At 41.7% G+C, this 18,446-nt stretch overlaps 1 protein-coding gene across 2 annotated transcripts in view; it reads right to left on the bottom strand.

The window, feature by feature from the left end:
* Nucleotides 1–1,733: 1,733 nt before the first annotated feature.
* ANKRD50 (ankyrin repeat domain 50) overlaps nucleotides 1,734–18,446 on the bottom strand; it is a 45,055-nt gene continuing 28,342 nt past the window's right edge. For both annotated transcript variants that reach the window (XM_035112182.3, XM_035112183.3), the window contains exons 4-5: nucleotides 5,707–9,257; nucleotides 1,734–4,988 (exon numbers count right to left, since the gene is read on the bottom strand). In XM_035112182.3, coding sequence (XP_034968073.3) covers nucleotides 5,710–9,257 — 3,548 coding nt within the window. In that variant the 3' untranslated portion in view covers nucleotides 1,734–4,988; nucleotides 5,707–5,709. The remainder of the gene's footprint in view (nucleotides 4,989–5,706; nucleotides 9,258–18,446) is intronic.

Raw genomic sequence — 18,446 nt, 5'->3', positions numbered from 1 at the left:
GAGACCTTTTGTGTGAAAAAGAAAATGAACATAATACAGTATTTGGGTTTGAGGATTGAAGATAATATTGGTTTATAGAAAGTGGATCTGTGGGTGTTATCTTGGAGTGGATGTGTTGAATAATTTTTTACATATGGCTGACAGATGAAGAATGGGAAGTTCTTTTTCTTTTGTCTTAATCTGCTCCCCTCTTTCTGCTCTATGTTTTTATTTAGTTTTTTTTAGCCTTGATAAAAAATATATCTGATCTTAATCTTTTCATTCCCTCCAAACTTCAGCAACATTTCCAAACTACAGTACCTGCTGTAATACGTATTCCAGAGGAATTCATAACTATGCAAGGCAGGTTAATGCAACCATTTCTCCACCACTTTTCACCTTTTCCTATCACATTATGTATTTGTCATCTACAGCAATTTCCATTTTTAATGAGCACCACTTCTGGAAAGGGCAGATAGTGAACTGAATTTTAAAATATTGTGACTATGACAAGGAGTGAAGCTTCCAGGCTACCTGCTCAGCCTGGATTTCTTGGTGGTGGTAGTTTTCAATACCCTTCACAACAGATCACCAGATTAGCTATTTAATTTTCTTGGCACACACCATTTCCCAGCAAATTGTTCTGTTCTGCCAAGTCTCTGCAAGATTGAGTATGCATTTAGATGAATAATTTACAAGTCACCTCAATCAATATAAAAAAATTAAGTGCAGAGTACTCAAGTCCCCACAAGCAAAACTACCTCACCAAAGAAAATTATTAGCACACCTCTAGAGTCAACCATATAGATATTGATTATTTAATTATGTAAATAAAGCACAGCACACAAGTGAAGTTTAAAAATTAATCAGTGCAAATATTGTAGCTCACCGAGCTGCACATTTAAATATGTCATGGTACAACAAAAAATCATGTAGCTAGGGCAAGCTACTCAAAAAGGATTTGTGCAGCACTTGGACAACAGGCTAGTGACAAAGTTACGTTACCCTCTGCCATTCAGGATATACAGTTGTAGCTTGGTTTTCGAACAGCTTAAGTTTTCAAACATTTTGGCTCCCGAATCAGCAGGAGCTTCCTGTAGCCAATCAGAAACTGCGCTTTGGTTTCCGAATGTTTTGGAAGTCGAATGGATTCCGACTGCACTGGCTGCCAATTAGCTTGTGGGCCTAATTCAAAGTGCTGGTTTTGACATATAAAGCCTTAAATGGCTCAGGATTGCAATACCTCAAGAACTGCCTCTTTCCATATGAGCCAACCCAGACCTTGTGATCATCACTCAAGGCCCTTCTTCATGTGCCTCCTCCACTTGAGGTCCCTGAGGGTGGAAACACAATAATGGGCCTTGTCTGTTGTGGCTTTCCATTTGTGGAATGTTCTCCCCAGGGAGGTTGGCCTGGTGCCTTCAATATATATTTTAGGCACCAAGCAAAAACAGTCCTCTTCAACCGGACCTTGGGCTGATTAATATTCTACAGCCTTTTAAATGTGTCTGCAGAAAGGGGGAGTTATTGTTTTACTGTCTTAATTATTTACTTGTTTTTATCCTGTATTTTATTCTGTGAACCGCCCTGAGATCTTGTGATGAAGGGCCTTATATAAATCTAATAATAATAAGATACCACATTGCATGTCCACATCCCTAACAGCATCCCATTTCCAAGCATGTTGGTACCTTTGTACCGAATATCGTTTTGCAGAGGATGGGAAAGGAGCAAGCAAATTGAAAACAAGTGTCTGCTTGAAAAGCAAATATATTTATTATGCACTTTCATATACATAAGGATTTTTGCTTAATATAATACAAGAAATAAAATAAAAATTTTACAATGTGAAATTCAATGTACATTATAGGCTATTTACAATCCAATCCAGAAAAAAGTCTTAGCTGTGCACCATGTTATTTGAAGAGTTTCAATGGAGGATAACGAGCATGGACAGACATTTGCATAGCAGCATAGTTGACAAGAGAAAACGATGCTTTTAAGTAAAAACAAAGCCATTTCCCAATACTGATCATGACAAGGGTATCACTATAGTGTAAGATGTTAAGGTTTTGACAGGTAAATTTGCCATTCAATTCCCTTTTCAGGTGACTTTCCTGGCACACATATGGTGCAGATATTAATGCTCATCAGCCTTTTCCCTAGTCTCCAATTATGAATTGCGACACTTTCTTTAGTTTCCTCTAGGGATGACTTTGGATAATATAGGGAAAAGAAAGATGAAAGTAGGACCAGAGATACAGAGATTTGTGAAACGAGAAAAAAGGTAAGAAGTCTTGAATTCTGCTGCATTACAGCTGATCAGCCCTGCCAAGTCATGGCTTAGCAGAACTGAGCCACACACATCAATTCACAATTGCAAAGACACACAGACCTGCCAATAATTCAGGGTGCTTAGTTTTACCTTTTTTTGGGAGAGAGGCCACAAAAGCCAATATTATTATTTTTTTAAATCATACATTAAAGCAATGCGGAACAATCTCACACTCTTGTCAAATGGATATTTTTAAAGAGAGAAGAAACACATGCTGCATTCCTAAGCATTTCTGAAAATGTGCAGGAACTTTTATTTTGATTATCTGAAAGGTAGCACTTTTCAGCTGACCTTCCTATAGCTGGTGTCTGCGTTTGGGCATGTTACCACCAGCAGCTCTTTTAGAGACATTAAGATTATAGTCTGCTGAAAATCATGAAGACTTCTGCAATGCGTAGCCTTCTTGTGAAAGTGGCCAGAAATATCACCATCTAGTCACAAGGTACATACTGTAATTTAAAAACACACAAATAAACAAATAAATATAATCTCAGCAACAGCCGAGATCCAGAGAGAAAGACAGCCTTTAGGGATGTCTTTCTACAGATCAATACATCTAACATGAAAGAGCAGCCATATTCTTGTGCAGTGTTGAAAATATCCAGTACTTATGTTCAGAGCAAGTTGGGAGTAATGATTTGACACACTTACCAATCAACATTTTTACCTCTGTACTTAAGGTCAAGAATGGGGAACCTTTGGCTCTCCAGATATTAAGACTGCAACTCCCATCATTCCTGACCAAGATAGGCCTGATGGAGTGGGGGAGATAAAAGATCTGGCCTGCCAGACGCTAACAGTTCCCCACTCCTGTTTTACATGTAGAAGGGTCCATATCCAATCCCTTGTATTTTTAGAGAGGGGATGGGGAAACTTGGCTTCCATATGTTCTTGGACTACACACCATTGGCCGTGCTGACTGGGACTGATGAGAATGGGACATCTGAAGGACCAGAGGCTCCCCACCCCTGAGTTAAAGGATCTCTGTTACAGGGCTGGGAACATACAGTGCTGGACTTAAGGGACCTAAGACCCGATTCCATCTAGAGCTGTTTCATATGCTCATAAGCAAAACCAGATAAGTCACTTTGGGTTGCCCTGGGCAAGAGAAAGCGGCTAACAAATTTAAATAGTTACCATCATTTAAGTGGGAAGTATGAAAACTTGATGCTAAAGAACTGTTCCTTCATAAACCACCTCTAAAACAAGTAGCGGAGACAGGGCCCAATAAATGGCACCCCACCCCAGGCTGAAGGGAAGTACTGAAGTTAGCCAATACTGTCACAAGTTGCTCTTCTTATGAGAAACATTTGAACAACACAGAAAACCAACTGTACATTACAGCAATGCAAATGTGATGTTACGTGTACAGAAGAGTAGCTTGTGTTTTGAGTCAGTTTACATATTCAAAATCAGCCCTACATTACATGTTTGCTGTGGCTTCTGTTGCTTTACGCTCCCACGAGCAGATACAGAATGCAATGCATAAACCAGATTCTTCAGACTCAGACACTGATGTCTGGGACTGCAGTTGTGATTTCTGAGCTACCACAGGTGGTATCGATAACTGCTATGGCTGTTATCTGGGGATGGGCCAATTCACATTATCTATTCTCCATGCAGGAACGTGGGTGGCACTGTGGTCTAAACCACTGAGCCTAGGGCTTGCCGATCGGAAGGTTGGCAGTTCGAATTACAGCGACGGGGTGAGCTCCCGTTGCTCAGTCCCAGCTCCTGCCAACCTAGCAGTTCGAAAGCACACCAGTGCAAATAGATAAATAGGTACCGCTCCAGCGGAAAGGTAAACAGCATTTCTGTGTGCTGCTCTGGTTTTGCCAGAAGCGGCTTTGTCATGCTGGCCACATGACCCAGAAAAACTGTCTGCGGACAAACGCCGGCTCCCTCAGCCAGTAAAGCGAGATAAGCGCCGCAACCCCAGAGTCGTTCGTGACTGGACTTAACTGTCAGGGGTCCCTTTCCCTTTACTCTCCATGCAAATAGTACTCTCTGAGGATAGATGGGGTCTTTTATGTGGATTTTGATCATGGTGGACCCTGCAGCAAAATAAAAAAGTCTAAGGGCACCTAAAGTCCTACATCAAAAGTATGCCGCAACACTTCTAGAAGTGGGTTCAAATAATTAACAGGAACTCTAACTTGGGTCAATGGTGGAGGTGTTCCCTTAGTCTTTGAGGTGATATTGAAAACTCCTTGTCTGTTCGACTGTGGGCAGAGTTTCTTTTGCACATGAATGTAAAATAAATACAAGAAAGCATTGCTGTTTGTCACAAAGTCCACTGTGGCACATTTACACTGATCAAGCCTTCTGGAACCGAACTCAAATTTCTAGCTCTTAACAACTTTCCAGCTGTGTAAGTGGAAATACAATGTATCTTGTTCTGCTACTGAGGAAGAAAAGAAAGTGCTTATTCTGTGTAGTAAGTACAAAGTACACAAAATATTTTTTTTCTGAAGCACAGGAGGTTACATTTAAGAAGGCAGCCTTAATTTTTTTTCTTTAGGCACATTACAGTAATCAAGGTAACTGTACTGCAGTGATCACATTCGTAATTTTCAATGTGGTTCAACAGGCAAGACATGCTTTGATTCCAGCCCGGGTGACAAAACATTCCAGGCAGAAACTCTTCATTTTATTCATGGTGTCATGGAGCTGCCTTAAAAACAAAAACGAAACAAAACATAACATCGTTACATTCTAAGTAGATCATCTCAAAACTATGAATAAGCTGCTGTATGTGGCAATCTATGTGATGTACAGTCGTGATCACCGAAAATCTTGTACCTTAAATTTGCTAATGCATTTTCTTTTGCAGGGATCAAGTTTGAAATGATACACACTCAGGGTCCGATAGCATGTTATTATGCTGCTTCCAGAAACAGCACCATGCCAAGCGGTACAGCTTCATTAAGAATGGTAGCTTGGTCATTCAATATGAGATAAAATTCATTTTCTTAAAAAATATATGTGAAGCATACACACCAAATAACTCGTTAATTAATAATAATATTAATAATTATTATAATTTAAATGTACACATAGCATCCAGAAATTGGTCAGAGGTGGTTGACAAATTGGTGTGCCAGGCAGTTATCAGCCCTTGAGCGGAAACTGAGCTACAGGACCCCACACTTATTGTTGGGAGTTGTGCAGAGGCATTGGAGAGAAGACTACTGATATCAATGTGGATGTGATATGATGAGACTTACATGGGACGCCTCTGGCCTATTAACCCCATGAACATGTAAGGTAATTATTTGGCTGCCCCCTGCCTCCAATCCTATTTCACAATGTTGATTGGTAAGGACATGAGGTCTTCTCCCCCTTGGCTTTTGATGCCCACCTGCATTGCCACCCTGTTGAAAGTGCCTCACCTCTTACAATGGTGTTTCCTTCTTATAGTTGAAGCTTGGGTCATTCCCCTCAATTTGAAGTTTTAAGGCTTGCTTAAGGCTCAGCTCCGTCTCTGCAGAAGGATAGCCTTCCAAAACCTCCTGATGCCCTCGATCCTGTACTGTTCGTGGGACAGAAACTCTGCCAAGAAAAACCTGATTGTTCTGAAGGTGGTATTTTGGATTAGTCATTATTCCATTTCTCTTTTTCTGCTCCCCACTTTGTTGGTGGATCAGGAACTGCTGTTGAGATCGGCAAACTTCCTGATGGGCTGGAGGGACTAAAATTTTACACTGAGTGTCACTAGGCATTGATTTAAGGGGCACGCCGGCCCCACATTTGGCAACAGGTATCCTTTTATCAAACTGAGTCATTTCATATTCAAGGACTTTTGGTTGAGAGGAGGTGCTCTGTTTCACCTTTTTCCCAGCAGACCCGGATTTGTTGGAATTCTCCGTTTTCCCCGTTTTGCTGGCTTTTGTAGATTTCAAGCTGGGCTTCACCTGGCTCCATTCAAATTCACTGTTTGGCGAACTATGATTCTGACTTAAGGAATGAGTTGTGGAGGAAGGAGAAACAATAGACTGCCTACTTCTACTGCGGGGTAACGAATGCTGCTGTATTTGTTCCGTAAAGGACATACTGTGGAAGCTGTCGATCGGTACCGTCTGGGCAGTTGCTGTAGATGAAGTTGTGCGTAGAGAAGAGTTTTTTGAGCTTTTTAATGAATTATTGGATAAGGAGGACTTTTGCCGATCAACTGTCGAATCGGGAGATTCAGAAGGAGAACTAAAAGCATGAGCTGGCCCATTAGACAAGCCACGCAAAGCAGGCTGCATATCTCCCCCACCAGTGCTCCCCGAACTATTGGATTTTATGGTTAAGGATTGCATCTTTGAAGATGCCGATTGCAAAGGTTTTTGTTCCATTGTATGGACCGGAGAAGGAGTGCAGCCATTTAGAGTAGAAGCACCGTATTTTTCCAGTAATTTAATTATCTGCGTGTGTCCATTTTTTGCAGCTACGCGCATAGCTGTGCGCCCAAATTGATCCGCATGATTAGGATCAGCACCGTGCTCCAGTAATATCTGCACAACATCAATGTGCCCTTCTTGGGCTGCAATGCAGAGTGCAGTAGCACCCTGATTGCACGTATGGTCCACTAGGGCCCCACGCTCTATCAAAAGCTGAACTACTTTGACATGGCCCTGCCACGCGGCAGACTGCAAAGCTGAGCGTTTCTCATTGTCTGCGGCATTCACATCAGCATGGTACGTTATCAGCACCTGTACCATCTCCACATGGCCCTGCCAGCAGGAAACATGGAGCGCTGTCCTTCCTTCAGCATCACTGGCTTCGACATTTGCACCATTTTCTAAAAAATACTCAGCCATCGTTAGCTGGTTTTCTAGAGCCAAGATATAAAGCGTTGGCCGGCCATCAGCATCTTTGTAATTCACATCAGCTCCATGACTGAAGAGTAGCTCGACAATGTCTCTATGGCCTTCTAAAGCAGCAACACGGAGAGCATTTCTCCCATCATAGCCCCTGTGATCAATGTTAGATTTGTTTTCCAGCAAGGTCTGCACACAATCATAGTGACCTTCCTGGGCAGCCAATATGAAGGCTATGCGCCCGTCATTATCAATTTCATTTGTTCGAGCACCTTGTTCTATAAGTGCTTCACATATCAACCTGTGTCCTTCAAAAGCTGCCATGTGCAAAGGTGTCCATCCTGCATCGTCTCTATGATTCTCATCCAGCCCTCTATCCAGCAGAGTCCGTACTACTTCAACATTGCCTTGTGCAGAGGCTATACTAAGAACCGTCCGTCCTTCACTATCAATGCTATCCACAGCTGCCCCCCAAAACAACAGAGTATTTACAACTGATGCGTGGCCCATGGAAGCTGCAGCAAGAAGAGGGGTGCGGCCATTGTTGTCCGTATGGTCTACATCTGCTCCGCCTTCCAGAAGCAAATCAACAACATCTACATGTCCTTCGTAGGCTGCCACTAGCAGTGGAGTCATGCCATCTTTGTCACAATGGTCCACCTCGGCGCCCCGCTCAATTAAAAGGCTCACAACTGAAGCATGTCCTTTACTGGCAGGTACACAAAGAGCAGCAACGGAGAGGGCAGTCCTTCCATCCACATCCTCATGGTTTACCTCTGCTCCGTGGTCCAACAGATGCTCCACAATCTCTTTATGCCCCATGTATGCTGCTGCAATTAAAGCAGTTCTACCTTCATTATCTGCTTTGTTGACCTCAGCCCCATGTTGCAACAGATTCAGCACAATATCTTCATGGCCTCCCCAAGCTGCTGCTCTCAAGGCTGTCCGACTGTCAGCATCTGCACAGTCTACTTTTACTCCAGCATAGAGGAGTGCAGAAACCACCTCGGTATGCCCACCCCAAGCTGCCGATCGCAGGGCCGTCCACCCATCATGGTCCGTGTGATTTATGTTAGCACCACACCCAATCAAACAGTTGACAACTTTGGTGTGGCCCTGCCGAGCAGCTAGAGTAAGTGCCGTCTGCCCATGCGTGTCTTCAATCTCTAAATCTGCTCCTCTGGAAACTAGCAGATTGACTACATCAAGATTGCCACTATATGCAGCGTTAGCCAAGAGTGTTCTACCATTCGAGTCACACTGGTTTACCGAAGCACCATTATCCAATAGAGTTCGAATGGAATCCTCTCTTTCCAAAGCCTGCCGTACGATGCAAGATGTCCGATCATCCTCACTGTTGACATGAGCACCGGCTTTTACCAGCAACTGTAAAACTTCTTGTTCTTTGGGGATCAACGTTGACAAAGAGTCTTTGACAGGCGTACCATTCCAGATCATCCACAAAGCCAGTTCAGAGGTCTCCAGTTGCAAGTTGGAATCAATTAGGTGCAAAGCAAATTCTTGAGCCTCCAGAGGCGATAAATCCTTGGCTCGACAGGTGTAACTCATTGCAAGCATTCTGTGCCCTTCTGCTGCGTTGCACAAATATTTTTGTGTACAGTGCTTTACATCCAACAGCCATTCTGCAAAGCTGTAGTGAAAAAGGATCTTTGTGTTTCCGAGACCATCGACAAGAACCTTTGACAGAACATCTAGCTTGCGCTGGAAGTCCTCCATAGATAATGCCATGTTTTTGGTCCATACTGCATGGAACAATTCAACTGTAGTTAGTGGCCTGCAAGCAGCAAGGATTACATTCAGAATGGGTTGGACCTTTGCAAACTGTTTTCTCACAAAAAGTCTTTGACAAAGCCAAAGATAGAGGCCGTTGAGTGTCCCAGGGATATCACGGATTTCTCTTAACATGATAAAGTTTTCCACCACTCCATCTAGGACACGCTCGAGATACAGAAAACATCCACTGCTTTTAATGTGAAGCTGATTCAACATTTCTGCAGTTTCTTTTGTGAGATGTTGTCTCAGTGCTTCTTCTTGATCTAAGCGATGGAGAATATACTGTTGGACATCTTTCACGATGTAAGCCTTTCGGAGATCATCAAGGCTTATCTTTCGAAAGCCTATAAGAAAAAAGGATAGAGGGGAGGAAAGTAAGTTTTTCTGAAATTTAATTGCAAACAAGCTTACAATCACTCATTTTGTTTTTGTTTTTCTTAAGAGGGTCAAAACGTTATTCTCCTAAGAAAGTGATAGGGAGATGCCACTGAAAAGGTCTACCTAGTCACAAGAATGTAGTACATGTGTGTCATCTACATGTTGCTGAACCACTGCTCCCATCAGGCTCTACAAGCATGGACAATGACCAGGAATTATGTGAATTGTAGTTCACCAACATCTGGAGGGCCAAAGATTTCCCATATTTGATGTAGCAGAAGGACAGAATATGGTGTTTGATTTGAAGATATGAGCTCAGTGTTGCTGTTTGCCCTTGGAAATAGTGTCTGGTTTTGGCATTCCTCCCAGAACTTTTTTTTTTTCAGACTTAGAAAACATTACACAGTCTGCACGTACTTTTCTGGAACCAGTTTCAGAAGTAACAGCAAAATTTCAAGTGGATGAATTTAAGACTGCTTTTATATAGCTACTGCAATCTCAGCTCTCTTTTTGCAATCAACTAACTTCAGCTGTTCTGGTTAGTAATTTGCATACTGTTCCTGAGAGCCACCTAATCGCTAACGATCTGTGGGTTTCAACTTACGATGGTCAATAAGGCCAAATTATATTGTGGGTGAAAGCTGTTAAATGATCAACAGTCCACCCCAGTTTAAACCATGTATCCAGGGGGCTATAATAGTTGGGTTGCAATTGTTTTGAGTCACGTTTATTGTCTTTACAGCACTCTGGGATCAAAGTGCTCCACTTTCCAATAAACCTTCTTTTGGGGTATAATAGGGATGAGGGAATCCAGCTGGAACGCTCAAGTCCTATGGGCAAGAGTGCTGCAGTAATACTAAGGGACACAAGAGATTTTTACAGCTGTTGTGCTGACTGCTGGAATTTACAGTGTCCAAACACAGCAGAGGTCCAAGGCTAGTCATACACTGGGTGGATTCACAAACATGCAGCAAACAAGTTATGAAGTGACTATTTGATTCTGGATAGAAACAGGCAATCACTCCAAAATCTTGAGAGAGATTATCAGCCACACGTGTCCACTGTCAGCTGCCCTCTGATAAGCACTTGCTACCTGATAACCACAGCTACTGTACATGGTCTTCAGAGCAGCCCTGTAAGTAGCAATACCTGAGGCAGGTTTTCAGTGTGTGCATTTGGTCAAAGGTTGGGGAACGTCTGGACCACAGGCCAATATGGGCCTGGCAGCCTCCCCAGTTTGGGTAAGCCATGACCACCTACCCTACATGTGACTTCACACAAGTAAGAGAGGGGCTTGCCCCAAACCTAAATCTGTAGCCTAATCTTCCCCTGACTGTGCAACACAAATCGACTCCAGCTTTTATTCTGTTAACTATGATCATGCCAGAAGTGAAATGCAATTAAGCATTTGATTTTGAAAATGAAGATGCACAACACGGGCTACTTATGCAATTTTAATGGCACTAAAGTAGCACTCCGGCATAGCAGAACCATGCTATCACGACCACATTCCAAGAGAAGTCACCGAATCCAGGAGTGGAAGGGGGTCCTTTGAAGATTTATCATTTCTCCCAAGCCCTTTAGTGTTCAATACTCCAAGGACAAGATCATAAATCTAATACCTTACATTAATCATCTAAAGACAAGATAATTTGCTAACCTACTTTACGTTGTTGGCTACTGGAAATCCTTAACAATGTGTGGACAAGCAAAGTGACAGAATGGGCACGTACGATTCATAAGACATTTTCCACGGCATGGAATAGCAAACAGCCACTCCATCACTAAATACTTCTCGGGAAGCACGAGAACTCTCTAACTGATAAATATTCACAAACTGTTTGCCAAGGGCTACTCTGTATACAGCAGGGATGGAGATGCAGCTCTCAGACTCCTGGGATACGCCTGAGGCCACATCCTCTCCCTCTTCTAGGCTGCACACCCCTAACCAGCCTACTCTGCACTCTCAAGTTTCTGCCAGTCTGGAGAATGCCATTGAACTGTGAAAACACTTCTTGCTTGGCAGGAATGTAGCTTATTGAACAAAGTTAAGAGTCACAGCTTTTGTTTCTTTTCCTTTTCAGTAATACAGTTGTACCTTGGAAGTTGAACAGAATCCATTCCGGAAGTCTTTTTGACTTCCAAAATGTTCGAAAACCAAAGTGCATCTTCCTGCAGCCAATCAGAAGCTGCGGAAGCCCTGTCGGATGTTCGGCTTCCAAAAATAGTTTGCAGACCAGATCAGTTACTTTGGAGTTTGCAACGTTAAGAAGCCAAAACATTCGGGAACTAAGCTGTTCGACTTCCAAGGCTCGACTGTACAGACAAGTCACTTTGTTCATGACAGCTAACGGACAGCAAAACCAGAAAACAATAAGGTAACAAGTAGGAGTTGCTGGATGTGTGTGTGTGTGTATTCCAATACTTGATTTGGACTTCACCACCCACGCTAAACCAGCTAGCCACCAGTTTGCCACCGTGATTCAGCAACAGTCAGCATTGGCATTATCCCTATATGGTTTGGCACTCAGATCTAGTATACCTGGAAAACTGAAAATGTGTCCACCTGGAAGCATCCTGAAAATGTATCTTAACATACTGAAATAAAATTGCTTGGTATACACATGCAAAGGCACACAGTCTCTCTCCTACGCCCAGCCACACCTAGCTGTTCTCATGTCACTCAACCCAGTTGATAGCCAGGCAGATTTGAACTCTGAATCAATCTTACATTTTGTTGAATGATCTAGACGCTAAACAAGTCTAAACAAAATTATGCAAGATTCCTTGCCAACTGCTTCTGACTAACTCATAAAACACACACAAAAACACACACACTTATATTAGGCTTGCATGGACAATAAAGATAAAATATTATGGGAAAACTCATTTATGTTACAAAGCCTGTCTCACGAATTCCTGAACTCAGCAAGTCAGGAACAGCAGAGACAACTTACAATCTCATGACCCAACTTCTGCATTGTTTAGATTTTTCCTACAGCACATCATCTTTTCCCCAATAGGAGCTCAAAAATCCATTTCCTTGATTTATTAAATTTGCTTCCAGCTCTGTAAACAAATCAATACCAAATTTAGCTTCTGGCATCTCACAGGGGTCTTGGGTCGTTGTAAGAAGTATATGGGCAGTATGCATTCTATGAAGAACAAAATACCTCCTTTGGTCCTTAATCTAACAAAAATGCTTTACCACTGAAAACAAAACAGGAGCCTTGTGGCACCTTGAAGACACACAAATTTATAGCAGCATAAGCTTTTGAGGACATGATAAATCTGTGTGTCTTCAATGTGCCACAAAGCTGTTTTCCTTTTTACAACAGACTAACAAGGCTACTTTTGGGAACTACAATGCTGAATTTTATTATCTTGGATCTGTTTGCCTCTTAATCCTATGCATTATGGAAAATTCCAAAACAACCTTTGTTCCTATTTCTCCTTCACTCAATGCATCTTAAATATGTAATCTAAATGATGAGGCAATATTCCAGTGCCTTAAGTATGAATAATTTACATTGCCAAGCTAAGCTGATCTAAGTAGAATTAGACATTCATAATAACATTTTATGCATACCTACTCATAAGGAACTAATCTCTCAGCAGTGAAATATTAATCAGAAAACCAAAGCCCCTCCTTACACGAGGCCATCTGAGTGACAACTGAAGTTAAAACTGCCTGAGCACAGAGAACATTCACAGAAGCAGAATACGAGAGAATTTAATAGAACAGGGTTAACTGAGTTTTTGAATTGTGTACAGAGGCTGACATTTATACCTGGCACAAAACAATTAGAATGCAATTCCTTTGAAATATGGTGCACTTCCCAGCCTGCTATAACTTCTAAAAACCAATTCAAACACAATTTTTTGAATATACAAAATGGCTGCTTGGAATGCATTTATCTGTAAAGTTTCATTGGAGGCAACATTTCATCGGATGAGGCATCCATGCAACTTGTTCACCAAAGGAGAAGGCTGGTGTTCTATCTGTTTTGAGGGTGCTAAAGGGACTTATCGTAGCCCAGTGTTATATTTCATATACACTGGTTGGATAATTTGTCATTTAAGGTAAGAGTGAGCTTCACAACTCAAAGCAGCCAGGCTGCCACTTTCAAAAACAAGCATCCTGTTTTAAAGCCCTTGTTATTAAGATCTTCATGTGTTCTTCATGTGAAACAGAGTTTATCCAACTGGAGCTTGCATTTCAGCAAAACATTGTAAATCAAAGTATCTCTATCTATATATTTACAATACATGCCTACTCTGAAAAAAAAGTTCCGGGGCAGAGCAATGCAAAGAGCATAAACCTCTTCCGCTGCACATCAATACTTCCATTCTAGAGGTCGAATGCACAAGCCTATGGAAGTAAGTTTCGGGAACTCTTTTCCCTCCACCAACCTAAGTACACAAGAAACCTGGTGGACCAGACTCAAAGTCCATCAAACCAGCATCTTGTTCTCACAGTGGTCAGCCAGATTCCTGCAAGCAGGACATGAGTGCAACAGCACTCCCCCCATTTGTGATTCCCAAAAGCCGGTATTTAAAAGCATATCAACTGACATGGCAGGTAATACATAGCTGTTACGGCTAGTAGCCATTAATAGCCTGATCCACTGAGCGTTCTCTATATGTACATTTAGTGGCATTCTAATCAAAACAGCTGCAAACAGAATGAAGGCTACTCCAGTACACAAATGTTCAGTGCAACTTAAGGCCACACAGTTTAAGATAACAGTGACCCACAACTAATATACAGTGGTACCTCGGTTTAAGTACACAATTGGTTCCGGAAGTCTGTACTTAACCTGAAGCGTACTTAACCTGAAGCGAACTTTCCCATTGAAAGTACAGTAATGGAAAGTGGATTAATCCGTTCCAGACGGTCCGCAGAGTACTTAAACTGAAAGTACTCAAACCAAAGCTTACTTAAACTGAGGTATGACTGTACCTCTAAAATAGATACTGTTCTGCAAGGAGAACAGAGTGCGGTATCAATTATCTTGGGGAAGGAGTCACCGTTCAAGGGCAGAGCACATGTGCTTTGTGTAAAAGGTCCCAGGATCCATGTTTGGCACTTCCCAGTAATGTGACAAGCTTGGAGAGCCACTGTCAATCAGAGCAGACCAACACTTTAAGCAAACAGTCTGGGTTGATATAAGACCCTTTTGCTTTGTGCTTTCGAAATAAAGTGAGCCAATATGATTTAATGCAGGATGTTGTTTCTGGGATCCTTATTAATGGTAGCACTTGATTCACCTATCAATAGTTAATCTTTCCAATGAAAAGAAAAGGGATGTGTGGAAGGATTTGCACCGTCTTAAAACATTCCACTGGTGAGAAACTATATTTGCCCTTCAGCCCTGGAGATGTGCCAGTTAGATTAGATACACATTAGTGAGGAAATTGCTGCCGTTTTAATGTTACAGCCAGAATAATACGGAACACTTCAGGCAATAGTGCTGTTTTCAAAGTTTGTCATTGTCATAATTGAATTGCAAAATTTTAGCCTTCTCCTACAGTAAGCTTTAACTTGGAAAATCTCCTCTTGGCTTCCGTAACCATTCTGTTTAATGCATCACAAAACCTCCAAGAACCGTCTGTCTACATTTGCAATTTTAATTTGCGTTCTTTTCTGGGTAGATTAGATATATTGCTCTTCAAGCAATGTTGCTACCATGCTTTCTTATGTCTTTGTTTTCATCTTCCAGTTTATCTACTTAGCTCCTGCCATTGTCTGAACCAAACAATGCAGCTGGCTGGAACAAATTTCTATGTTATGACTTTTGTGTAGCCAAATCACATTTAACTGGTGATCAGCTACCCACGTCTACTATTGCTCTCTGTAATTAAGATGTAAAGAGAACCATATATGTAGTTCTTGAACATATGTGCTTTATTATGCATACCCCAATGACAAACCTTTCCCCTTCCTGCAGAAAAAAGCATTGAGGTTGTATCCAATTGTGTGTGGCCTTCCCTTTGAAGAAAGCAAAGGCTGGACATTTTACAAGAACTCTGGGGAGGGAGGGAAATCACATGGGGGAGCATAGTCCTATTGTCTGTAGAGGTCATCCACCAGGGCAACCAAAGCTGACTCAGTCCCATGGCCAGGTCTGAACCCAGATAATAACAGACCTAAATAATTATTTTCAAATAATTAAAAATGTTTTGACATTAAACACATCAACATATTTAATGTATCATCTAGACCAGGTCTACAGGAGAAAAATATGCAGCACCACACCGTTTCCCCACAAAGGTGCCAGAAACTCAACCACAGCAGCAATCCTATGCATCTGAGATTTAAGTTTATCTCATATAATTTGGCTGCAGTGAGCCAAGGCATAGTCCTAGTTCCTGCAATAATTCCACATTTGTGCTTTGCACTTCTCCTTTTTGAAATCCAACTGTTTTGAATGCAACTGATCAAAACCTGAACACAGTACAGTAGTCTTAAAAATGACCATCAATATTTCCTATTGTTGAGGGACTCTATCAACCTGATTTCATGACATCATCCTGTTTGTCTCATGTTTGTCGCATGATCCTTCTGAACTGATACTGCAATGCAACTTTGATGGATAACATATCCCTCCCTGCCTCCCTCCCAAAATAGTAATGAAAATTTTGAGTGAAAGAGTTTCAAAGAGCCTGTGGGACCCTATTAATAACTTCTCTCAAATGTGAATGTTTGCCATTTAGCAACATTCTTTGTCCTCCCTGCTTTATTTACATGAGATCTTATCTTGGGATAACAGCCTCTGACCTTGCTTCAAGTCAGCCTAACTTGATTAGGAGATGCAGACACCATCCTGAAGCCAAGAATTCAAAGCAAAAAGATCAACTTGGAAATAATCAAAGTCTCTTGATTGGCCTTGCTGTTCATCTCAAGATAAGTGAGTATGTAAACAACAGCAGAGTTTATCTCTGGTAGAGGGAGCATGCATTTCCACAGGGATCTGGGAATGACCCAAGAGAGTCTGCAAACAGCACACAGTAATGTTTTGTTTGCATAACAGCCTTAAATTCTGTACTGTGTGCTATACTTGCCCTGGAGACTTGCTCACAAATCTTACCTCCATCCTAAGTGCAGTTGTGTAGCAAAGGGCAGCTGAATGAGAAGGATGGAACCCCTTCCTGGCTCAAAACAGTTTTTACACCAGTGTTGGCAGATCATCATTTGTCACTTACAAAGAAAAATGTAACTTACCAAGGATTAAGGTAAAGGTAAAGGGACCCCTGACCATTAGGTCCAGTCATGACCGACTCTGGGGTTGCGCGCTCATCTTGCATTATTGGCCGAGGTAGCCGGCGTATAGCTTCCAGGTCATGTGGCCAGCATGACAAAGCCGCTTCTGGCAAACCAGAGCAGCACATGGAAACGCCGTTTACCGGATTCTCACAGTAGCGGTTCCTATTTATCTACTTGCATTTTGACGTGCTTTCGAACTGCTAGGTTGGCAGGAGCTGGGACCAAGCAACGGGAGCTCACCCCGTCACAGGGATTAAGAGCCACAGGCAAAGTATAAACTCAAGAAAGCCCATGATAATGGCCCATAAACATACTAGCAAAAACAATGGACAGGAAAAAAAAGTTTCTCATATAGTATGTCAAATGCCTGGGAAACGTTTTGTGTTTTAGCCTGGCACCAAATTGTGAATATTTCACAAATGGAGAGCCACAACAGAAAAAGTCTCTCACCCCGCTTTCTTTCCCTCAGGTGGGGCACCCAGAGGACAGCTTCATGTGAAGACCAAAGAGTTCATATCTGAAGTTCTCCCAATATACTAGAAACCTCTACCACACCACCATTCTTAAAAACGGTCAACCCTGAAGTAAGTGCCCCATTAAAACAGCCAGGATTTCTGGTATATGGGCAAAGGAATGAAAAAGGTCTTATAAGTCATGTAAAGTGGAACCCTTTGATACATGTACACATAAGAGAATGCTCACTTCCTCTCTTCTATACAGCTTTGACAAACACCCTACCCACTCGAACTCAGGACACAAGGGAGAAACTTGCTAAGAGGAAGGCATGCTTGGCAAATCCACACCGTGATCAACTCCTGCCCAGAAACCAATCTCCCCACTATGGAAGGATTTGTGGATCCAGAATTGGCCGCCAAAGTCACCTACGGACTCATTGTTAAAGCCGTGTTTATGGAAGACAATCTTACTTGGCTACGAGTGATCGCCGAAAAAGAAGAAGACAATCCACATGATGGTTTTGTAGGTTGGCTAATTTGCTCCCATGAAGCTCCTGTAGATCAGCTGAATGAATTACACAGAGGACCACATGACTGCATCACACTGAACAAGCCCCTGAAAAATACCTGTATTGCTGTCTCTCCTCCCCATTCTGGAATTTAACAGTTACCAACATAGTGGAACAGTACCAATGCTTTACTAAAATGTTTTGTCTTGCTTCCCAATACAGTGCTAGCTAGTTTTAACTGTTAAATCTTTTTACCGTATATTCCGGCGTATAAGACGACTCCCGACTTTTGAAAAGATTTTCATGGGTTAAAAAGTAGTCTTATACGCAGAAATTACTGTACTTATCAGGAAAGTTGTTAAACATCATTTGTTGCCACTGCTAAGAAAGATTTATTTTAAGTTGCTAACACGCAGCATATTTTATGATGTCCCTATTAGTACGGCTGAAATGTGAAAATAACAATAGTTTTTTAAAAATGCATCTGGACAGTTTAGAAATAGTCTAGATGCAACTTTGATTATTTTTCCAAAATACAAGGCAAGCTAATAACAGAAATATTGTAAAAATGAATTTGCCTGCTAAAAATGTGTTGCATGAACATCTAAAAATAACTTCCTTTGAGAAACCTGACACTTGGCAAGCAAGCAAGTATACCATGATAAATTAACAGCTTCAGGTATTTTAGAATCAGACGCTTATTGAAGCTACTTGGCTTTGAGGCACAGGTGGTATTTTAATGCCTTCTTTAAAAAAATGTAACTGTTTATAAACACAGTCAAGTACAAAATGCTTTTTCTAGCATTCATTTCAATGGACATATTTTGAACTTAATCATTTTTTATTCATAACGATCACAATTTGGAACAAAATTGTTACCAAGGGTTACAGATGTTAATTGCATAATCTCAAATTGAATTTGCT

Source organism: Zootoca vivipara, chromosome Z1, assembly GCF_965207765.1.
Source record: "Zootoca vivipara chromosome Z1, rZooViv2.hap1.1, whole genome shotgun sequence".
Lineage (NCBI taxonomy): Eukaryota > Metazoa > Chordata > Lepidosauria > Squamata > Lacertidae > Zootoca > Zootoca vivipara.
This window is presented reverse-complemented; position numbering and strand designations above follow the sequence as displayed.